This window comes from Falco peregrinus, chromosome 7 (assembly GCF_023634155.1).
Source record: "Falco peregrinus isolate bFalPer1 chromosome 7, bFalPer1.pri, whole genome shotgun sequence".
In the NCBI taxonomy this organism is placed as follows: Eukaryota; Metazoa; Chordata; class Aves; order Falconiformes; family Falconidae; genus Falco; species Falco peregrinus.
This window is the reverse complement of record NC_073727.1, coordinates 34,703,249-34,725,786: the sequence shown is the minus strand read 5'-3', so window position 1 is coordinate 34,725,786 and position 22,538 is coordinate 34,703,249. Positions and strand designations below refer to the sequence as shown.

General features: G+C 40.4%; 1 protein-coding gene across 6 annotated transcripts in view; it reads left to right on the top strand.

The window, feature by feature from the left end:
- THEMIS (thymocyte selection associated) overlaps nt 1-22,538 on the top strand; it is an 84,573-nt gene that overhangs the window by 6,076 nt on the left and 55,959 nt on the right. For 5 of the 6 annotated variants that reach the window (XM_005236992.3, XM_055810613.1, XM_055810609.1 and 2 more), the window contains exons 2-3: nt 9,682-9,840; nt 18,708-19,166. In XM_005236992.3, coding sequence (XP_005237049.2) covers nt 9,682-9,840; nt 18,708-19,166 — 618 coding nt within the window. The remainder of the gene's footprint in view (nt 1-9,681; nt 9,841-18,707; nt 19,167-22,538) is intronic. The other variant, XM_055810610.1, reaches the window with a different exon arrangement.

Here is a 22,538-nt window from a genome sequence, read left to right as displayed (position 1 = left end):
TTTACTTCAGATAAGCTGAGAGCGATGTGCATTTTTGCCCAGCCAGCTGGACTATGTCTATGTGACCCTTTTCAGCTAGCCAGTTACCCACATACGATGGAATGATGTTTTACTGTTTTTAAGACAACCTGAAGGGAACAAATTCTGCTCCCTTATCAGTGTGAAAAGCCAGTGAGTCAATGACAGCTAGAATATGCACTCTGTAATACATACGAATATAACAAGCAAGCTGCCTCTTTAGGATTAATAAAGGCACTTTTACTTATAAAAAGCAACAAGATAATTTAAATATAGGCTAAGGCATGGACAACTTTGAATGGCTTTGATGAAGATAGTTAGGGTTATATTCCTTAGAGGTGGAAGATCAGTAAAAATGACCTATGCATTTACTGGGGGAACTCTCAGCTGAATGCATGCCAAAGGGAGAATTGCACATGAAATTGGTGACATTTGTGATACAATGTTTGCACTTGCTAATTTGTCTCATTTTTTTAGAGACAGAAGCCAAATGTGTCTGTAAAAATGAAAGGGTTTTTCCCTTGAACATAGTTGTTTCCCTTCCTCTTGATTGAGCAGTTAGGAGCAAGAGTTCTAGGTACAGTCAGAGTAACAGATAGTTTGGATTCTTTTTTGCGGTCAGCAGCTGGAACATATTGGTAAATTTTCTCTATTAATATGTACCACTGAAACTCTCCTGCACTTTTTCAGGCTGATTCAAAAACATGTTTTATTCTGAACAAGAAGGAAAGTGCCCTTCAGTGAATGCAATATGAGAACAAAACCTGACTTTTATGGGTCAAATATTGCTCGTTTTATTCATGCCGCTGCCCTCAATGGATGACTCATCCAGACACAGTGAGAAAAATCTGACCCTGGGTAGCTGGTGCTGAGGGCAAAGCTGTTTCGAGGATCTCCTTGTGGGGATTTCCTTTCTGTGACATTAAACTTTGGGCCTTTCTGTGGATAGCATAGGAGATGGGCAGAATACCCAAACTGCCTGGCTTGCCTCAAAGCAGGGGTCAATCCTCTGCCTTGGCTTACTGAAGCTGCCCTCAATGTCCTGGGTTCCTGCAGTGCAGACGGCTCCCCAGCTGTTGCACTTTGGCCTCCAGGGATGCAAGGAAGAGGTCTGCAGCAGGAGGAGCCATGTTTTCCTACACATGAACCTGCTATTCTATAAAACCACCAAGACAATTTTCACAGACTTGGGCTCTAGGAAGATAAGGGGACAACTATATCAAATGACAGAGTAGGGAAGATCCTGGGATAAACATCTCATGATACACAAGCCTATGACCATGCACCATTTCTGAGTCTCAGGGCTTTTTGTAGGGTATTTTTTTCTTCCGTTACCTGGAGATCTATGCACGTTGGAACATGGCATTAATCCAGGTTCACTGTTTCTGGTTAGCTCTGTTGGACGCACAGTAATGGTACAAGAGGCAGCATGCTGTGACCTCAGAAGGGCAAGATGCTTAAATATATTTCCAGTTCTGGGCTTCACGTGTGAAGTGCTCAACACTCTGGTCTGATCCTGCAACTTAATTTAAGCAGTCTTCTTAAACCTAGTACAACAAATCACAGATTTTCTGTTAAACATATACTTCAATAAACATCCTTTAGGTCAAAGTAATCAACGCTGCAATGAAAATGAAGAAAACTAAATAAATCACAAACAGTGAAAACAGTGACTAATGCTGTTCAAAATCAGCTTTTAGCATTCTCTTGTCTGCTGCAGTAATTCTGACTTGTGTGGGTAAACCCAAACAAAAGGTCAAGGGTGTTGCATTTGGAGTTGTGGTTTCACTTGCTCTTTCTATTATAGTGGGTGCTGCACGCACAGAGTTCTGCTGCCACATGCAGAGTGTGAGCCCTCTGGATAGATGAGAATCAGAAGGAAGTATAAAAAAAAAAAAAGCATAAACCTATCAGGAAAGCAATAAATCAGAAACTGCAGAAGTAATTTTTTAAAAAATTCCATTATGATTGAAATGGCTTAAAGCACTTGACATTTAAAGTTTGACTCTATATGGCTAAAGATAAATCTTACAGCTTTTGTTTTTTGATGGTTTCGTGCTGGCAAAAATCAGACCCTCTGCAGCCTAATTAGGTATGATCAAGACAAGATGCCTTCTTTGTGCAGAGCCTTTTGAAGGGAGTTTACCCCCATGGCAATTCAGCAGCTGAACTCCTCGGAGGATTTGTGTCCCAGACTGACCAAACCTGCACATTTTTGTTGCTTAGGACATGTTAGAGAGAGGAGAGCTGTTACAAACCCCAGTAAGTTGCTCTGTCACTTGATAGAGGATCTTGACGCAGATTCCTACCGACTTCATGACCACTGCTAGCCCTGGGCCTCTGGAGCACCATGTGGGCATGGGGCAGCTGGGCTCACCGGGGTCTGGATGGGTGCACCTTCTAGGAGTAGGGAGGAAGGGGTGGATAAGAGCCATACACGTACTTTATACTATTTGCAGCCACCCTCACAGCCTGGGATTGGAGAAAGAAGCTAGGGCATGCTTCCTGCTTTGCCTGCCGTTGTGCGTGTGATAGTCAGCTTCTTTGTATCTTCCCCACAAGGTGTTAGTTCATTCAGGTTTAGTGGGGAAAGGCCAGTGTGCTGATTAGCATCTTTGGTTCGCAGGAGGTATCTGACTGAAAAATAAGGACACCTAACTTCTCACCATCAGACATCGGTTGCTTTTCCCTACTGCTTAATCACAGGATAATATGATTAAAGTTATTAAGCAAAACTCTCCTCCCTGAAACTTTAAAATAGGTCTCTCTTCTTGCCAAAGAGCATAAACTCTGAACAACTGGCTAACCCCCAAATAATGTCCATAAAGAATGATATCTTTTTTATTGACGCTAATTATAGATACATTATGCCCTTCATATTACTTTGGGAGCCTGCAGCAGCCTCAATAAAACTGTGATTTCAGCTGAGCTACGTCGTAGGGGAAAGCAGGCTATTGCAATTCTGGCTGAATGGCTGCACCAGTGGGTCGTGCCTTTATGCCAAAGCAGAACCATTTCACCAGCCCCTGAAACAAAGCCATCTCTGATCTGGGAATACAGCACCCATATGGGCAACCGATGACAACTTAATAGTGGAGAAAGGAGCACTGGGAAACGGATGTTGGGACAAAGTTCTACTCTTTCAGGACACATAGGGAGATCTTTCATCTCCCTGCAAAGCAGCCAGGTTCCCGATTCTTTGGATCTTTTTTCAAAGACCGCTCAGCCTGCCAGCTGCAATGAATTCAGTGGGTGCTACCGAGAGACGAAAGGGAGAATTTTCTCCTTCAAGGATTCAAGCTCACGGGGCTAGGGAGTCAATGCCTAGTGTTTGGCCTGCAAAGTCATTTGTTTTTGTTAGGAGAAAAGCTTGGTCTTTGTTAAAAAAGAAAAAGAGAACGGGGGATATTTGGAAGTGCTTAGCAGTACCCTGTAGCAGACAGATGGTTAGACTGGGAGTCAGCCAGCCTGGGCTTGAGCTGCTCCAGCCCTGCTGAATGATCCTCTGTGCCACCTTAGTCAAGCCTTTTGTCTTGTTTGCATTGCTCTCCCCAGCCCTCCTCGCTAAACTGCCCAGAGGCGTGCAGCGCGAGAGGGATGTATTATTGCTGTTTAGTCATGGGCCTGATTTTGAGCCATACTTGCTATCAGCATCAGTGAAGCGTTCACTCTGAGAGCAGTCACCGAATGGGCCTCTAAGCTTCTGCAAAGGAAAAGGGCCATATGACTGATATATTTGCTGTTCTATCAACCATTATAAAATATTTCTTTCAATGGTACTGTCATCCGCCCTGACATGAAGAATGACATTCTCCATCTCAGGCTTTCACTGTATTTTTGTTTTATATTGTTGTTTTTAATACAGAAAGACCCTTCTCGTACCTATAATGAGAAATAAAGGCTCATGTTAGGGCTCATGTTAGGGAGCATGGTGGTATGGCTGCTTAGCATTTTAGGAAAGATGGAGGAAAAAAGTATTGAACAAATTGTTATGGTTGCTTTGATGTGATCACAGCAGTTGCTAATATGGATTGTCAAAGTAGAGATGAGCTTACGAAGGGATAGAAATGTGTTTTTTATTGAACAAAGTAGCAATCCAGAAAAGGTGGTTTCAAAGGCAACAAACTCTTTAATTACAGCCTTCAGGGGCATTGCTTGATCATTGTAAATAAGCTGCTTTATTCTGGGTTCTGCTAAGATGTTTTTTTTGCATTACATTGCATACCTCTTTCTCAAATCAAAAAGATTCAGTCCTTAAGGTTACTCGATTTACATTTTCAACATCTTACACTTTCTTTGTGGCTTGAGTGGGAAAAACAAGTTACCATTGTGCAACAACAAATATATGTGCTAAAAGGTCCGTTTTGATTTTAATTTTATTTTTCATTATATCGTGTTTATCAGTCCACGTCACACAGCTGAAGTAAAATCTTTCAGGGTCACATTGTCACACAGTGGGTATTTTCACAATGTTTTAAGACTAATTATCATGGTTCTTAAAGGAAAAAGAATTTTTATTGTCTCTTTTGAAAATCATGCAGTTTCCCTCCTTCTCTTTTATCAGCAGAAATATCTGCTGCAAATGCCTAGATGACAAATCACACAGGTAACATTTTTCTTGTCTGAATGTAATCTTCATTGTACTATTCCAGGCAAACCGCCAAGCAATGGCTGAAATAAGGGCTAAGGCCAGCTAGCTGCAGAAAAATACATAATTACAATCAATAATGTAAGTGAAATTGCACCCCAAAAAATGAATCTGTTCTAGTATGGCTAGCAGAGTTTCATTTTTTAATGGGGTGTGTGTGTGTGTGTTGGTTTTTTTTGTCATTGTTGTTTTGTTATCCTGGTATGGTTAAAAATGAGGCTTCTGCAGTCATGGTCTCAGGCCATTAGCCATCCTCCTCCCAATCTCGCACCCTCATAATCTTTCAAACTTTTGGTCTATTTCAAATGAATCTAATAAAGGAGGAGGTAATTAAAACACTACAAATTGCCCATGAAAATGGTCATCTAGGTAGATATCTATCTACGTGTATATATATATACATCTATCTGTCTGTCTGTCCACTCATATGTATGTTTTACTTCTGATAAGCTGTTGGAGGTTGGTCTCTGACTCCTTTAATTGGATGAAAAATGTGGTGGCATACCTCTGTTATGAATATGTTATATGAATAATTTGTCCAATTTCTCTTCTGGGATGAAAATTACCATCCTATGGCCATGAGTCCTGGGATTCTTGGGCACTCTCCGTTTGTATTCTGCTAAAAGCTTTCCTCTCTGCTAGAAGACTTAAAACATCCTTCCTAGCTGCTTAATACCATTTCCCTTCTTGATGATGCCAAAATATGCATATTTTTTTTCTTTCTTCTTCTTCTTTTAATTCTAGAAGGCGTTCACTTTCCTTGGTATTATTACAAAGCATTATCTCAGCCAGTGCATTATGTACCCATATAATAGTTTGCAATGTAATTTCTTTGACGGTAAGACAACCAGCTCCCTCGATTTACTTTTTTTGTTTCATTTTAATCAAAACCATGACTTTCTTTTGTAAGTTCTAATTTTATCTCACTTTTTCCTAGAACTGATACTTTTAGATATATGATCCATTTGTTTTCCTCAACAATGTTATGTTTTGTTCTCATGAAAGACCCTGAGAGTTAAGGTGCTGTGACAGCCTTGTGTGTCTATTCTGTGCACACTCTTCTGTGGCTTGCAGTGTGGCATTTATAATCCATCTTTTTTCTGAATGCATTATCTTGGCCCTTGATGTTTCAAACAGAGCCTGCAGCTCCATGTAATGCTTTTTGTAGACTCCAGCTTGCACTCCATATGCTTGTCTGTCTCAGGTACTTTCTCTCTTTTATGAGTGCAGATTTTCTTTTCTTGTGTATTTTACCCTTTTCTTGTAGTGTTTTAGATTCCCCATCATCTGTACAGTGCTAGGCTACTGTTTACCCTGTGTAGGTTGTTACCTGCATTTCTCATGGTTCGCAAATTTGGATTGCTTTGTCAAAAGCTAATTTTGGTGTCATCCAATCATCTATTTTTGAGCGTTTAGCAGAGCTAGTCTCTTCTCATGCGTATTGCCAGGCTGGATCTTCAGTCTTGGACCTGTCACTAACTGATCAGTGTTTTTACTTTTCTGCAAACTCCATTTATACTTTTTAATTTGCAATGGAGAGCAGGACTACTCAAACTCTCTGCCGTACAATTTGTAGTTAAGCTATTGTGTCTGAGGAAAAGTAAATCTGATAGAAGCAGTAAGTCCTTCAGAACCATCCATGATCAGAGACAGGGTACTCCTCTGATTTCTCTATTTAGAGGAGTCTATATAGAGATGACCACTCTGCTGCAGGTATAGACTGAAGTAGTGGCTAAGTATTCTTCAATCACACCATTGTTTTGAGTGGTGCAGCCTCTTAACTGCTCCCTTCTTCCCCTCGGGGCCGTTGCTTGGGTTGCTCTGCTCCAACTACCATGTTATTTGGAAATCAGCCAGAGCAGGGAGGTGGGGAACCCGCCTGGCTCAGTGCCTGTGTGGTATGGAGCAGCACCGCCTGCACCCAGCTGCATCAAGGGGAAAGCTTGCAAAGTCTGTCTAGCAGAGATGAAAGCAAACGTGCCCGAAACCCATAATTAGCGTAGCTACTGTCACATGTTAAATGATTTCTAGGGGTCTATTTTCAAGTGAGGTGATCTGGAGAAACTGCATCTAAACCTGCACTGAAGAAAAAAAGCCTCTAGAAGCCATGAGCTCCCATTTTGACTAGATTTTCACAAATGTTTTTTCAGAGGTGAGAATATTGGAATTCTTTGCTCATCTCTCCATGTTTCTATAATGCAGAGCTCATTGCGCTGGGTCCTCTGGGATTCCCTAATAATATGGTTGCTTGTGATCTCTACTGTGTCTGATGTGAGGAGCGAGGTGGTTCAGCACAAAAGGAATATTACCCTCTTCACGGCTGCTCAATCTTTATCTCCCTCTCACTCTAATATGAAATCAGTATTGCACATACACTTTTCTGACTGTCATAAAATATCCTACAGAGCTCAGCTAAAGCAATGAGAGCTATGATAATTCCTCATGTGTTTATTAGAGCAGCAGCCAGCCTACTGATGGGAGCTGCAGCAATATCCAGTGGAGACATCTGAGTTACTCAATGTTGAATTGCTCAGGGACCAAAGGGAGAGCAAACAACTATGCACTATCTTTACAATAAGAAAACCAGGCTGTTCTTTTTTAGTTAAAGGGAAGCAGCAATCTTGTCTTCTGCTGAGGTACCAGATTGGTTGGAAGCATGGATAAACAGCGTATTTCTTCACCTGGCTGTGGTTAATATTTGCGTGGCACTATAATCCAGAATACCTCTGTGCTAATCATCATCCTGCTGTGCAACAGAAAGTCAGTAGCCTGGTGTGGGAGTTCAGAGCCTAAGTACAGAAGTCCCCTTGATCCTATGTAGGGTTCTCAGCAAGTGAAACCAGGCAATGTTGTCACATCCAGCCTGCCAAAAGCATCTGCCACACGATATTTAAAAAAAAAAAAAATTAACTGGGATTCCTTCGACACAGGGTTTCAAACCTACATCAGTACCTGTCTTCTACAGGGGAGCAGCTGGGGATTTCCTGGCATCCGTCTCATTTGTGAGAGCATCGCACAAGTAACAGACAGGTTTGCCTTGGCATGTCTTCACAACAGACTACACAACCTGTTGATCATTGTTACCCTCCTTCATCTTCCTGTCCTGACACAAACCCATTGTTCTGTGGTGCCCTACTGATGCTTTGAGTTTAGCCTAAAACCAGAGCAACTTATGCTCAGGTCAGACTCCCAGTGACTTCCAGTGAGGCTGGGATGGTAACCAAGTGGTTGTCACCTGCAAGTGCTGCAGCAGAATTGATAAATATATCCCAGACTCAGTAGGAGATGCTTATTAGCCCAAGCTGTGGTCATGAGTGGAATTGATCTAATCTTGAGTAAGCATTAGGAAAATCATTCAGCTATTAGTTGCATTTCTGATATGACATGTGGAAAAAAAAAAAAAAAAAGGTGCCTTTTTTTTTCTCCCCACCAACTCAAGGAGAGCTGTGAGGTAAAGAATGTTACTTTCTGTGGGAAGTGAGTTCTGCAGGCAGTGGCAATACTTCAGTACAGGCCATCTCAACTATTAGTTGCTACTACACAACCAGAGGTCAGGTTTTAAATATTTCATTGCCTGAGACTGTTCTGGTTACTTACGTTAAAAGGAAAATAATAAGAAAAGACTTCAAACTGAACAAGATTTGAGAGAGGACTACTAAAGGTATTGTGAGAAGGGAAATTGGTCTTCTTAGCAGGTGAAAGGAATACGTTTCTTCTAAATTTTTGTCAAAAATGTGACCAGAGAAGGGCAAAACTAACCTTGCAAACCCTTTGGGAAAGGGAGAAATGAAAATGAGAAAAAGAGCATTTTCAGTAGCAGAGCAACATTAGTAGCAGAGCAAATGAATACACCCACCAATACACTGGGAGAGGAAATGAGAATAAGGTTTCTCACCACAAGGGAAATGAAATTCTGAGACGGGATTCCAGAAAGGGTACTTCTGTACTTCCACGTCACTTCAGGACCAGGCTCGATAAGTTCTTGGAATGAACTGCACGGTATTGCAAGAGCAGCAGCTATCATTAAAATCAACATTCTGATTTTCTGGGCTCAATGCAATTCTACCTACAAATGGAACACCATTTGTAGGCTGCTCTGCCTTTATATATAGTTAGTTGATCCCATGCCTCAAAGCTGCTGCTAACCTCCTGCAGCAACCAGGATGCATTTTCCTTCTGCACAGCTTGGCTTTTGGTTTGGTTTTGCTTTGTTCTTCTCCCCCTGCCCCCACTTCCGAAACAGCAGAGACTAACCACAGCTAGAATGGAGAAGGGAGAGTTCTTTTTGGCAGGGCAAGCTGCAGTCCCAGGTTTTGCTGGGGAAGCTCTGAAATACTTGATTGGATTGCCTTGTTCCTGCTCTCAAACTTCTGAACATCACAGACAAAAACCAAATTTTTTTGCTGCTGGGTCAGAATCAGTAGGCTTGTTTCAGTATGGGGCAGGGATTACCACTGTTAATTTGCCAGTTTTCCAATTTCTTATTCTTCAGGTTTTCAATTCTTCAGGTTTTCTGTTCCTACAGAAAGCTCAAATGCTGGTTGCACTTTGATGCCTCCTGGCTTCTCCCTGGGCACCTTCTAAGGTCTATTGGTTTTTGTCTTCTGATACAGTCTGTTGTTTCCTATGGGATATATTATGCCCTGCACCTTTCCTGCCCAAGTTCCACTGCCTGCTGATTTCAGGAGGCAGCTCCTGATGACCCAGGTGAACCTATGCTCTACCTCATTCTGTTTTGGTCTAAAGCTTGGAAATGCAGGTTTTTCAGACTTTCTCCTTACATGAATCAAAGAACAGTGTACACACAGAGCTGACCTAGAGATCACTGAAGCCACAAGATGGATTTTCTCATGACACTAAGGAAGAAATGAAAATTAGGTTAGTTATCACAGATAAATATTATTTCACATAACTTATTTTAAGTATTTTTTGCTTTCATTCAAAGAGGTAAAGACACTTGACAAAGTGAGAAAAAGCCAAATAATGCTTTTCTTTCCTTTTGTATTCCTTTTCAGGCTCCATCTATGAAATGTTTGGAAATGAATGCTGCCTGTCAACAGGAGAAGTCATTAAAGTTATTGGCTTCAAAATTAATAAGCTCATAGCAAGTATCTGTGAGAATAATGAAGTCAGCCGGTTTTCAGCCAAAGTGGAATTACCACTAAATTTTCCTGGTACAGTATTTCATCAATACATGTTTTTGAGGAATCATAACCCTGAGTAATCACCTTTGTTAATTATACTGATTTGCTGTCTTGATTTATATTTTTTCGACGTTACAACTCAGCTGTCAAGGATACAACTTTATCAGATGGCACAGGACACAATGAACTCATTCGTAAATTTCAACTTTTACGGTTCTTTTCAAGCCTGGATAGAAATTATTAATGTTATAGTGTTTGGTAGTAATGCTTTCTATATTTGAGGTCACTGTGTAAGAATTACTACAAAAATCTTCTTTTCAGTTCTTACGACTTTGCAGAACCTTGTCTGAGCTGAAATCTTCCTTTCTGTGTGCACAGACTAAAATTTCTTTATTATTACTATATTTTTATTTTATTATTTTGGTTATAAAACATTTTTAATGCTTTCTTACATTTTGTTTTTATTTTAATGATTTATTTTCATTCCAGTGGCCAAAGTGGCTGCTCTGTGCCTGGAAGAAGTATTAGAGGAAAATGGATGTGGTTTTCTGATTAAAAAACACTTCAGTTGTTCCACAGAGAAGTCCAAAAATATTCTTATATTGGTCTTGAAACCTGGCGTGTGGTACTGACTTGTTATTTGAAACAGATCTTCCTCTGTTCGTGTGGCCTTGTTAGGGAGAGCTTACCAAGCACTGTACCTAGTTCATCACATGTCATATTTATTCATTTTTCAGTTCTGCTCTCATCTCAATTCCTCTGCTGTTAGGGCCCAGCTGTGTTAAATAGGGAAGTGATTGGAGTGCAGAGGGAAAAGTGCTGGACTGTGATTATCCATGTCTAGGTTAGGAAACTGATAGAAAAAGACTGGACCTCAGAGCAGGGCAGAAGCATGAAGATTTGACATGCAAAGATCAGGGACTGGAGTTGTTGGTGGAGGTGGTTACTGGCACCAGAGCAGGACTACACTCACACAGAAATAAATACGTAGGGCAATTCCTATGCTGGGATTCTTGCAGGCAGCAGAGGTAATGGGAGCCCCTCAGGGAAAGGAGAGGAGCGGGCTGGAAAATAGCATGAGGAGGCCAGTGGGATGTGGGAGGGAGCCTGTACAGTAGGAAACACTGGGACAGAGCACACACAGGACACAGCAGCCCTCAAGAGACTGCATCCAGAACTCACTTTGGCCAGCAGTCTAGCTAATGCACTGAATGAGACTACAGTTTTGTAGATAAAGCAGAATGTAAACACTTAATTGACACTGTATTGTACTGTAAGCACATGGGAGGTTAAAATGAGACTGCACAGGGAAACATAATATGAGTGTTTTCTAGTGTTTGAGTGCTTGACTTAGTAACCTCATAGATGTTCTTCTAACATATTGCTGGGCATGTGAGAATCTGTGCACATGCATAAAATATATATTAGGTTATACCACTGCCCAAACTGGTACGTGCTTTTTCTGCAGAGGGAGACAAGACACACTTCTTGAAGCAAATAAAATGTCAAAGCACATGGGAATGCGATGTTTCATCTGAATTCCACAGGAAAATACCTTCTACCATGCCTTCATTTTCCATCTCCAAAATACAGATTTCTCTCTGAAACAGTCCTATATATCTTTTTCTTTTCCCCAGAAGATCCTCAATTTACTTTCATGTTTTTCTTACTCACTGAATCAGAACCATTTGTATGACCACTTATTAAAAGACTTTTTTGGAATGCCATTTTCAAGTGCTAGTAGGGCCCAAATGTAGCGATCAAAGACATTTTAATTATCTATGGCTATCTAGAGATATTGAAGTACTGCTGTACTGTGAACTCTCAAGATACTTGGTATTTTTCTTGAAATCCAAGCTTCTTTGCTATTATTAAAATTTCTTCTACCTCTAAAATATTTACACATATAGGAAGTAATATTCTAAATCTTGATTGGCAGATGACTTAACATTTTAAGCCTAAAATATCCAACACAACTGAGTGATAAAAATAATCCTATATTTATTAATGTTGAATCTCCCGATTTTTAAAACACAATGACTTGTGATTTCGGGTGCTTGAATCTGGATTTGTTTGTATTCAAGTGATCAGTTTTACAACCTGGCACGTGAATGTTGTTGCCCTACTGAACACATTTTCAAATTCGGTCTAATTGCTACAATTTGTATGCATTCTTATGAACTTTCCCAACCACTGTTCTAGAAAACTAGGGTTTTTTCACTAGAAAAATAAACTCGGAGTTCATTTCACTGAAATTTATCATTATCATCCTCTATATGACATGTATTACTGCACATCAGCACTGAAAAGGGGCATAAAAACACTTCTTATTAGCCCAACAGGGACCACTACTCTCGTTTCTCTCTTTTTATGTACTCTTACACATTCCAGAGCTTTTTTGTAAGATGTAAATGTCATTTCTCTAATTCAGTTCTTAGCAAAGAATGATTCTGCTTTACAAAAAGTCAAGATGTCCCTGTCTGCTTTTTCTCAACCTTCTTCCTTTTCACTTTATTACATACACATGCTAAGCTCTGAATGAAACATCATATTAGAGCATTGCTGGTTTGCCCCTGTCTCCAGAACAAAGCACAGAACCAAACCGCAGATGATCTTTTTCACACTGCCATTGACTTACTTCAATAAAAATATTCACAGGTCTCTAGGAGGCTGGCACTGTATTTACATTGCATGTACAGCACTCTCTTGTCAGCATTGATGCAAAGAAATCTGTTGCTTTGATGTTATTTTCCATTTTCTCTCTTGTGAGTTATCATTTGCATGTGATGGGCTCATGTATCCTTTCACCATGTGCATACTGGCATAAGTAAGTAACACTTCTATTTAGGTTACTCTGGGGACAGCATCTCTGCAAGTGAAGAACTGGGCTCACTGGCTTTAAATGAGCCTTACCCTTTGTCTTTTTGAATGCATTTGCAGTCTACAGAATTCTTTTTTTTCCTGCTCTGGCAAATCACATCCTTGATAAAAGCCTAATCTGCCCTTTGCATTAGAGAAACCACTGCAACCGCAAGTTCACTGTATTATTTCATTTGATCCTCATTCTAATTTGTTCTTTTTCATGCCTCGGAGGGCCAGGCTGTTCTTTCTATGCTCATACACTGGGTAAAATGGCTACGTGTAACAGCCTTTTGAACCACAATTTTCACTAACAAGTTAGCAGACAGATAATTTGCACAACACCTGAACTGTGTGCCAGCACAGTTTTTCATGTTGCTCTGTTATATTCCTTCTTCTGCCAAAGTATTGCTGGACTGTCCCTGTTCTCAGGGGGTCCCTGGCAGCTGCTGCTGCTCATTCCTACATGGTCTGACAGACACATAGCTGAGCACAACTGTCCCTTTGAGATCTCAGCCTCTGCGAGCCACAAGACAAGACACTTGCCTGTGGCCATGCAGCACATACATGGAGGAATAGGGGTTAAGTGCTAGAAGGCTCATCAGGATAGGAGATGGAGAGAGGGCCTTTGGGGCAGGGTGGGGAGAGGAGGATGCTGGAGCAGAGGAGGTAGCAGAGTGCATGGTACAGGTAAGGGAAAGAGAAGAGTAGCAATCTAGTCAGCTCCAAAGAAGTTGGGAACTGAGCTCTTCCCTGTCTTTTGCATTACTTTGGGGAACAGAAACTGCTAGTCAGGGACAGAAGGTTGTCATGGTTTAACCCCAGCTGGTAACTAAGTACCATGCAGCTGCTTGTTTACTCTCCCCAGCCCCCTCAGTGGGCTGGGGAGGAGAATCAGGGAAAAAGGTAAGACTCATGCATTAAGATAAGACCAATTTAATAATTGAAAAAATATAACAGTAATAATAACAAAAATAATTGTAATGAAAAGGGAAGAGAAAGAGATAGGAATAAAACCCAAGGGGAAAAGACCCAAGGGATGTACAATACAGTTTCTCACCACCTGCTGACCAATGCCCAGCCAGTCACCCAAGAAGCAATCAGCAGCTCCCAGCTGTCACAGCACTATCAAAACTACCCAGCTACAACAAGGCTTTTACCATCCCACACCAGGTTAACTTCAATAAGTAGCTCCCACACCTTGCCTCAGTGCAGCCACCAATACCCCATAAGGTTTCAAAAGTTCATCTACTGTCCATGCTGTTTCTTCATCCTCTTCAGGCCAGTCCACCCTGCTTCTTGCCTCTGTTGCATCTGGATTCTTCTTCTCCAGGCTCCTCTTCCAGCCAGCCTCTCCTCATCCAGGCCTCCTTCTTCTCCCACAGCCTCTCCTTCATCCAGGGTGCAGGCTCCCTCTGCTTCCCCCAGGCCTTTCTTCATCCAGTGCTCCTTTTTCATGCCCCTTAGAGCCATTTAACTACTTAGCAGGAACCAGCCACAGCTGCACCTTATCCACGTCAGCCAACCCACTGCCCCTGATGCCAGCCCACAGCTGTATATTATCACTGTTAATTAACCTGCCTTCAGTCCTCTACAATTCCTCTACACCTGGCAAACTCCCCCAGATTATATACTGAGCATGACATTCTGTGGTATGGAATATCCCTTTGGTAGTTGAGGTCAGCTGTCCTGGATCTGTTCCCTCCCTTCTCACTGGCAGAGCATGGGAAACTGAAAAGTCCTTGATCTAGAGTAAGTACTACTTAGCAACAACTAAAATGTCAGTGTGTTATCAATATTATTCTTGTACTAAATCCAAAACACAGCATTGTACCAGCTACTGAGAAGAAAATTAACTCTATCTCAGCTGTAAACCAGGACAAGATCTTTCTGCTGTTTTTCTTCCTTGAAGGCTGCTTGCTGGTATACTAGGTGAGCCTAACTACCGGCTTTCTCAGTTTTCTGTGGGGAAAAGAGGAAAAAAATAATAATGAAAAGGATACTCCTTTCCTTCAGGACTCTTAAGACTAACAATGCACAGTTTATAAAGCTACAGGGAAGTATACTTTATCAGTCCATAACCGTTAAAAAAAGAGAGCTGAATATACTGTTCTGTAAAAAGGTGGTAAAAACATCTGTCAAAACATGCTTTCCTCAGCATTAAATGGGTGATCCTTGGGCTATATTTTTTCGCCCATAACGATTCAGAGTCCCAAATCCTCTCTCTCTAGCAATGTGTATGTCAATGCCTCAAACTTTTCTTGGAAATGATGGGCTGATTAGGCTTGGGGCTTACTAATTACCAAATTATGGCTAGGTAGACACTTCACCTAGAGATATACCCCTAGGTGCAGAGGGTTCATTGAGTGTGACAAGTATTATACATTCCTGTAATAATTATGTATGCATAGTTATTCTTGTCTCTATCTGAAATTTTCCCCAAAACTATTGGGCATCAGTGCCCTTTGGTTGTAGACCCGATTACACTTAGAAAGTGCATCTATGAGCCATAATGCCAGCTCTCAGTAAACCAGATGGACTTTTTTCCAGGTTTGCTATTGCCATCTGTCTTTCTCCCCAGTAGTCCATCAAGCTCTCTTAGAGAAGTCTGAGTGAATTTAAATCAGTCACTTTATGATTTATGAAAAAGTACAAAAATATTTGTGTTTGACCTCAAAATGTCCAAACTTTAGCATCTCAAACTTACCATACGTCTCCTACTCTAGATATTTCCTTGCTGTCTTAGGTTTGGAAAACATTTGGGTTTGTAACTTGATTCATATTGATTTTAGTAAGGTTCTGAATGGTTCCAGAAAATATTGTTTGGGGTTTGTGTTTTGGGTTTTCTTTTTTGGGTTCTTTTAAATATATATCATAGCAAGGAGACCATTTATGAGAAAATACCATGGCAGATTATGGCAGTTAAATAGGACCCACAGTGGTTTTCACCCATCATACCAAAACAACTTTTTATATATTCACCTATTTTCTATATAGAAAGAAGCATATGGAACTTAACATACTCATAAGCATGCCCCTGCTTCGAGTATCATCAATACAGAAGCTAAGCACGCAAGGCCACATGGCTTTTTAGTTGGCTATGCAAGCATTCTGTTACCGAAATTAAGAAAACCAGCAGAATGGAAGGTGAAGACTTTTCTGCTCCCAACTCTGACAAAATCAGTCTGCCTGGGCCCATGGGGAAAATCAGTTGTCTCATTTTGTATGAGATCTTGTAATTATGCTTCCATGTAAAACCTGCTTTCCAACACAGGATGCTCATCAGTTTGTTGCCGCAATAACTGGCTTTCAGATAGCTCCATAGTCCCAGCAAAATTAGTAGAGCCTGAGTCTACTGTCAAACTCATAGAAGAGAAGAATATTTATCATAGCTGTACATTGCCATTTTGTTGTATTTTCAACTAAGAAGGCTTTTTTGACATAGTTTATGAAGGCTTTTTAATGCAATTCTGGATGTTTTCTAGGGGCAGTACATGTGCTCCTGTGTCACAGATGGGTAAACATAGTTATTGCCCTTGGGATACATCATATGTAGTTTGAATACATTTTTTAATGAAGAATATTCCTATTTGCTTTTTCCCAGCACTGCCAGAAGACGATGCCCATCTTGTGCTTGCAAAGCATGACACCAGAACGCTGTTTGGGGGATGCTGTCTTTTCCGCAATTTCAGTTTGTCGTTGCTGCCTTGTCACTGTGATGTTTTCTAAATGCTGGTGAACCAGTTTGTCTTGATCTGCACTGACAGCTCCAGTGGTGATTAGGACTGCAGTAGCTAACTTCCTTAATAATTGTGTTAGAAAGGGCTGTGAGGAACATTGTAAATACTAGTAAATAAGAGGTGCGTTGAAATTGTACTTTGTACTTGAGCAGCTACATTCATGGATGTGGCTTCCTTGCAGACAAGAAAAAAAGCCTGGAGACTTTCCCACAGTGCTGCAGTGAGGACATAATACATAGAGGATGTATTTGCAAAAAGGTACTAATTTCACAGAGGAAAAGCTAGCTGTCATATGCACAACTGTGAAGGAACAGACTGCAGAAAGCAGTTACATAGGCACAACTAGTGACTATTTCTGCAGTAGATCAAATAGACTACTACTGTTTAGGCTGCTGACAAGCCCTCAGAGCTGTTAGTTCCCACAGTTACTAGTGGCATTACAGGATACCTAGAACCAAACATGCATAATCTGGTGATAAATTCAGTAAAAAGCTACTCAACAGACAGAATCTTAATAATATCTCCTGTAACAAGAAGGGTGTTAAAGCTGTGAAGTGAAAGCAGCAGGTTGTGTTACAGTGAAGCCAGAACCACAGTAATCTGTGGCCAAAAAAAATATGGCTTTGTGGAGAGGGGAATGCTTTGATATATACTTTTTAAAGGATACAATCTTAAGGAACCCCTGCTTCCATGCAGGCCCCTCCGTTGTGTTGATTGTGGTCAGTGGTGAAAGTTAGTAAGGGAAAAGGTATAGGAGAAAATAAGCAATTTGGAGGTTATTTTTAATGGAAGCAATCCCCCACTCTAATTTGTTAAACAATCCCACAGTCAGGGGAGGCCTAGAGAAGGGAGTGAGTGTCTTTTCAGCATCCAGCAGGAACTGTGTTCTGGCAGAATCCCACCTTCCTGAGAGCCGGGTATCTGCTGGGTCTTCCTTACAGTCTGGTTCCCACAAGAAGAGAGCCATAGCCAGTGTGGGCTCAGTTCCCACACTGAATGACTGGGGGAAGTTGAATGGGACACATAAACCCCTGCAGACATGGCAGGAACCACTCATGGGAAGCGGAGCTGCCATGAAAGAGTTTCTAGTGCTGCCAAGCAGCACTCCTTGCGTGTCTATCCCGTGCCTTCTCCATAACTGGCAAGGTGGGAGTATTCCTTTACCACAGAGACACAGTGCCCTTTGTGTGGGCCAGGGGAGGCAGGAGTGTGGGACAGCAGGGACGTAGGATTTCTGCTAGTTGGCTTCAGGGGAAGGAAGGCGAAAAGGCATTGTATCTCCCAGGGAGCTTGGCTTCTTTGCCACTGTAGCTACTGATTAATTTGTGGCTAGCAAACCTGGCCTAAAAATAACCTCTACATTGTTACGTTCACTGGGAAGCAAGCCTTAGTCAATGCCTATCCCAGGAAACTGCAGCGTAATTCCTTGAGGCAGCATTCACACTGCTGTGCCTTGGGAAGAAGACAGCTGAATCACACAGTTCAGCTAAACCCTACTGTTTAGTCCTCTAAACCATCCACTTCATCTTCTGCTATGAAAACACTTACGCAAACGTAGAAACGTACACGTTTTTCTTGTGATGTGAACTCCTAATGAGACAGCTCCAAGGGGCATGATTAACATGAAATAATCATGTCCCTAGGGGATAGGGAAGCTCAGATGCAGCTTCTGCCTTGTAGAACTTGACCACCTTAATTGCCTTGCGATGGCCAGAGTGCTACAACACCCAAACTTTGAATTACTCCATCTGGTGGTCTGGACTATCAGATATGCTAAAAACTACTTCTTTTGCTCATTCTTATCTGTAGGTGCTACTTTTTCTTTTGTGGTGTATATTTAAATATACTTGGTCTAGGAATCCCCAGTCTTGTGTGTGGAAGATATATAGCACTGATGTTTAGGCAGAAACATCCTGCATTTCACTGATAACAGTAGTCTTGCTCTTCTTCATACCATGTCTGCAATTATTTCTTAAGGGTTGTTTTCCTGAGAGGAACAGGTAAGAATTTAAGATGATTTTTCTTTTTTGTGTGGTAAAGAAAAATGTTAACGTGGACATAAAAATGTTGGATGTCAGAAATTAGATGCAGAGTAGAAAGGGCTAATTCCAGCCACCTATACATTGTATCACATAGTTGATTTTATCTTCGTAGAGTCACATTTCTAGCAACCAAACTATCAGCTATGAATTGTTTGATGTGCTTTGCTCCCCATTTTTATTGCATTCACAGTCTAAAAATTTGTCATGGCTTGCTTTGCATGTTTCCCTTTTTATAATGCAAGTTTTCTGTTCTTAGGTCTTTATAAAGTTGTGGCAGATAAAACTCCATATGTCAGCATTGAAGAAATTACAACAAAAGTCTTTATTGGGCCAACAAGATTTGGCCATCCGTGTTTCTACAGCCCTGAGGATATAAAACTGACAAACCTCACTATCAAACACGGTGAGCAGATCACCTTCAACTCAGTGGAAGAGGTCAATGGAACGATGTCTGTGAACTGTGGCATAGTCAGAAATAACCAGTCTCATTCATTTACTTTGCCCCTTTCACAAGAAGGAAAATTCTATGAGTGCGAAGATGACCAGATATACACCCTAAAAGAGATTGCAGAATGGAAAATCCCTAAGTCCAGAGACCGGATTGTCAAACTTTCCAATACTTTACACATATGGGACTCCTCTAATCCACTTCCTGAGAATTTTGATGGCTGCTTGATTCTCACACCTGTCTATGAAGTGCAGGCAGTAATGAAATGTAAGTAGGAATCAAAGTCAATGTTCTGTTAAACTCAGTATAACAAAGTCCCCTTAAAGACACAAAACTTGCTTAAAATAGTCAGGAAGGATTCGGTTTGGTCAAGGATTCCTGATCTGTATTTGCCACTGATGCTAGTTTCAAGATGAAGAAAAAGAAAAATAATATTCCCTTTTTTATTCCTTTATCATCTGTTAATTCATATAGTTACCTTGCATTTCTTTCTGTTGCCATTTTATTAACCACTACATTTAAGTCATTATTGCAAATAAAATATATTGCATAGTGAAAAAGTGCAGCTTAGGAATTCTGTTCAGTTCTCAGATTCTGTTTCTCAGACTTTGGCCACAGAAAAGCCACTTGATCATTTATGGTTATGGCTAGGAGGTAGAAAAAGCATATAGATATACATGTTGTAACACACTCAACTACTGTTTATTTTTCAGGAGAAAGCAAACTCATATTTTTTTTACTCTATTGCAGAAAAAAATAGCGATAGAATATAAACAGAAAAGACTCATGGATAATTTCTGAAACTCCTAGGTTTGAGGAAACAGGAAGATATTAGAAAACCAATATATTTAAAAGGTGTAATTTGTGTTATCGGTTTTGATTAATATGTAAATAAATTATTTTTTCCATGTCACATTAACACTGTTCTGGTTGTTCCACCAAAACATTGAACCTGCTGGATACTGTTCTTAACAATGTCTATAACTATGTCTTACTTTAAACCTGGTTGTGAAATTAGTCATGGGAATAAAATTAGAAGGTGTGCAAGAGTAAAGACACACAGTGGAAGGCTCCTGAGTTATGGTGGCTTGAATAGCCGAGCTGCAGTAATAACCCGTGTGTGCATGTGTAGCATAACCCTCTCTGAACTGAGATATCTACCTAAGCAAAAAAACTTAAGCTAAAATGTTTGACCTTGCTTGAGGACAGCCTAGGCAGTAGCTGGAAATGTGATGCAATTCTACTTGTGATGCAACCATCCTGTTAAAAGTTTGCAGGATAGGAGCTTAACTCTTGGGAAGGTTTTGCTGTCTGTTACATTTACTAGAAGCAAACCAATGAGCTCCATAGAAGTGAAATCCTAACAGAAATATGCCATTCATGGGGATATCAAGCAAGAAATCTTTTCACAGTCGAGCTTTCTCTGATGATTGTTGTAAGTAAATGGATAAAAGAGAAAGAAGTAAAAGTGGATAAAGACTGTTAGCACAATACACTATAGCTGTTAAATGCTTATCATGAGACATTCAGCTGTGCTTGCTATGCGATTTAATGTATGAGTTCGGAAAGTATACCTTGCAAGATAAAATACTTTGTTTTCTACAACACTAGCTACATTCAGGAATCTAGCCCATCTCCTGAAGCTGGGTTCACTTAGGTGTGTATTCCTATGCCTACTTAGATATCTGTGTAGAATCAATAAGAATTCAATGTTTCTAAAAAGCTTTCTGAAGGTTCAGAAATGTTTGGTATTCACTTGTCTTCCAGATATTCCAGTAAAAGTTGCATTTGTTGATTTCATTTTCTGTTTCACAGTGCGTTCAACATTTAAGCAGCATTAAATATGTCCTAAATAATTATTTAATGCAAACTTGAAAAGTAGGCTTCATGGTACATCATTAACTATTTTCTTGTGGACCATGAAAAACAGATTATCACCATTTTTAGAAGACCTATAAATAGACACAAGCAAAAGTATAAGAAATACTATCCATGATTCAATAAAAATATTCCTGATAAGAGGGATAGCAAACTACATTTTCACAGGCTGTGTGCAGGAAGCCTCTATACTTCTCATTCTTAATAATGCACAAATTATGTGTGTGAAACTCCCTCAAACACCCATAGAAAACTTTCATTTTCACTAGTTATTCCTCCTTTATTGGCTTCCCTTGTGTACTAAAGATGCTTGTCACCTGAAGGTGTCCAATAGGATAAAAGCAGAGCTGGAATAAACAGATCCTGAATCACTTATAAAAATCTGTCATAAAATACAACTGATACTGACTTTTAAGCGTAAAATATTGGTATGTCCTGCTACAAAGAAGTGTGAATCCAGGATATACTATCCTTGTGCGCGGGTCTATGCAGAATAAGTCTAACTGAAGAGAGTCCTTAAATATTATTTGCTTGTTAAATCTTACTGCCCTGGTCAGTGATCTGTGATGTCACTGATTTGGAGCCAGATTCTTAAATAAGTCTTAATTGCATAGTCAGATTTGTGCTTGGAAGTTTTACATACAAAATTTTGCAGGTTTGGTTGTGATAAAAAAGTTGTTGCTCCCTGTCAGACTGTTAAATGCAATGGCATGGTTCTGATAGTGAATAAAACCAGGTGCCACAGAAAAAGATGTAAGACTTCCACAGAGGGCCATCACAGCAGAAATTTCTTCATTCATTAACAATAAGCTTATGCTTTGTTATACAAAGGTTTTGCCTTTTTTTCTAAAGTGATATTATTTCCTCTTTCTTATGAGGAAAGGCTGAGAGAGCAGGGCCTGTTTAGCCTGGAGAATAAAAGGCTCAGGGGGACCTTATCAATGCATACCAGTATCTTAAGGACAAGTATATCAAGAGGACGGGGCTGGGCTCTTTTCAGTGGTGCCAATGACAGGACAAGGGGCAACGGGCACAAACTGCAGCACATGAAGTTCCACCTGAACAGGAGGAAAAACTTCTTTACTTTGAGGGTGACAGAGAGTCTGTGGAGCCTCCTCTGGAGATATTCAAAACCCACCTGGACATAACTCTATTCAACCTGCTGCAGGTGAATCTGCTTTTGCAGGAGGTTGGACTAGATGATCTCCAGAGGTGCCTTCCAACCCTGACTGATCTGTGACTCTGTGACATTAATAATTATAAATGTTTTCATTATTAGATATCAGAATAACTTATTTCTCCCAGACTGGCCACAGCAACAACATCTGTTAACAACCGGTTCAAAAGCTATTTATTTGTTAAAAATGTTCCCTCCCCCCATTTCTTTGGAGAAACCATAAATTACTGTGAAATAAAGGAACAGAACTACATCTTGTACTCAAGTAAAAGTTGATACAATAAACAGCTGATTAAACTTGGAGGTGCTGTGAGAAAGATAGTGAACTTGATATTTTACCGTCTCCTCTTTTTTTAAATTTTATTCACTTGCACACATTATTCTTATCTTGTTTCTCTTTTCCTTTGTGAGGTCTCCTGCATATCTGATAGCCATATATCTCAAGTTAAAAATTATATTTTGATTGGCCCTATTAATTGTGCTGGTTTACATATGAACGTGCATGCCCCAGGGAAGGTATTTTTAGTATCTGGCCAACAGGCCATGTGTATTTTATTCCAACGTCAGTTTGAAAATAAAAATTC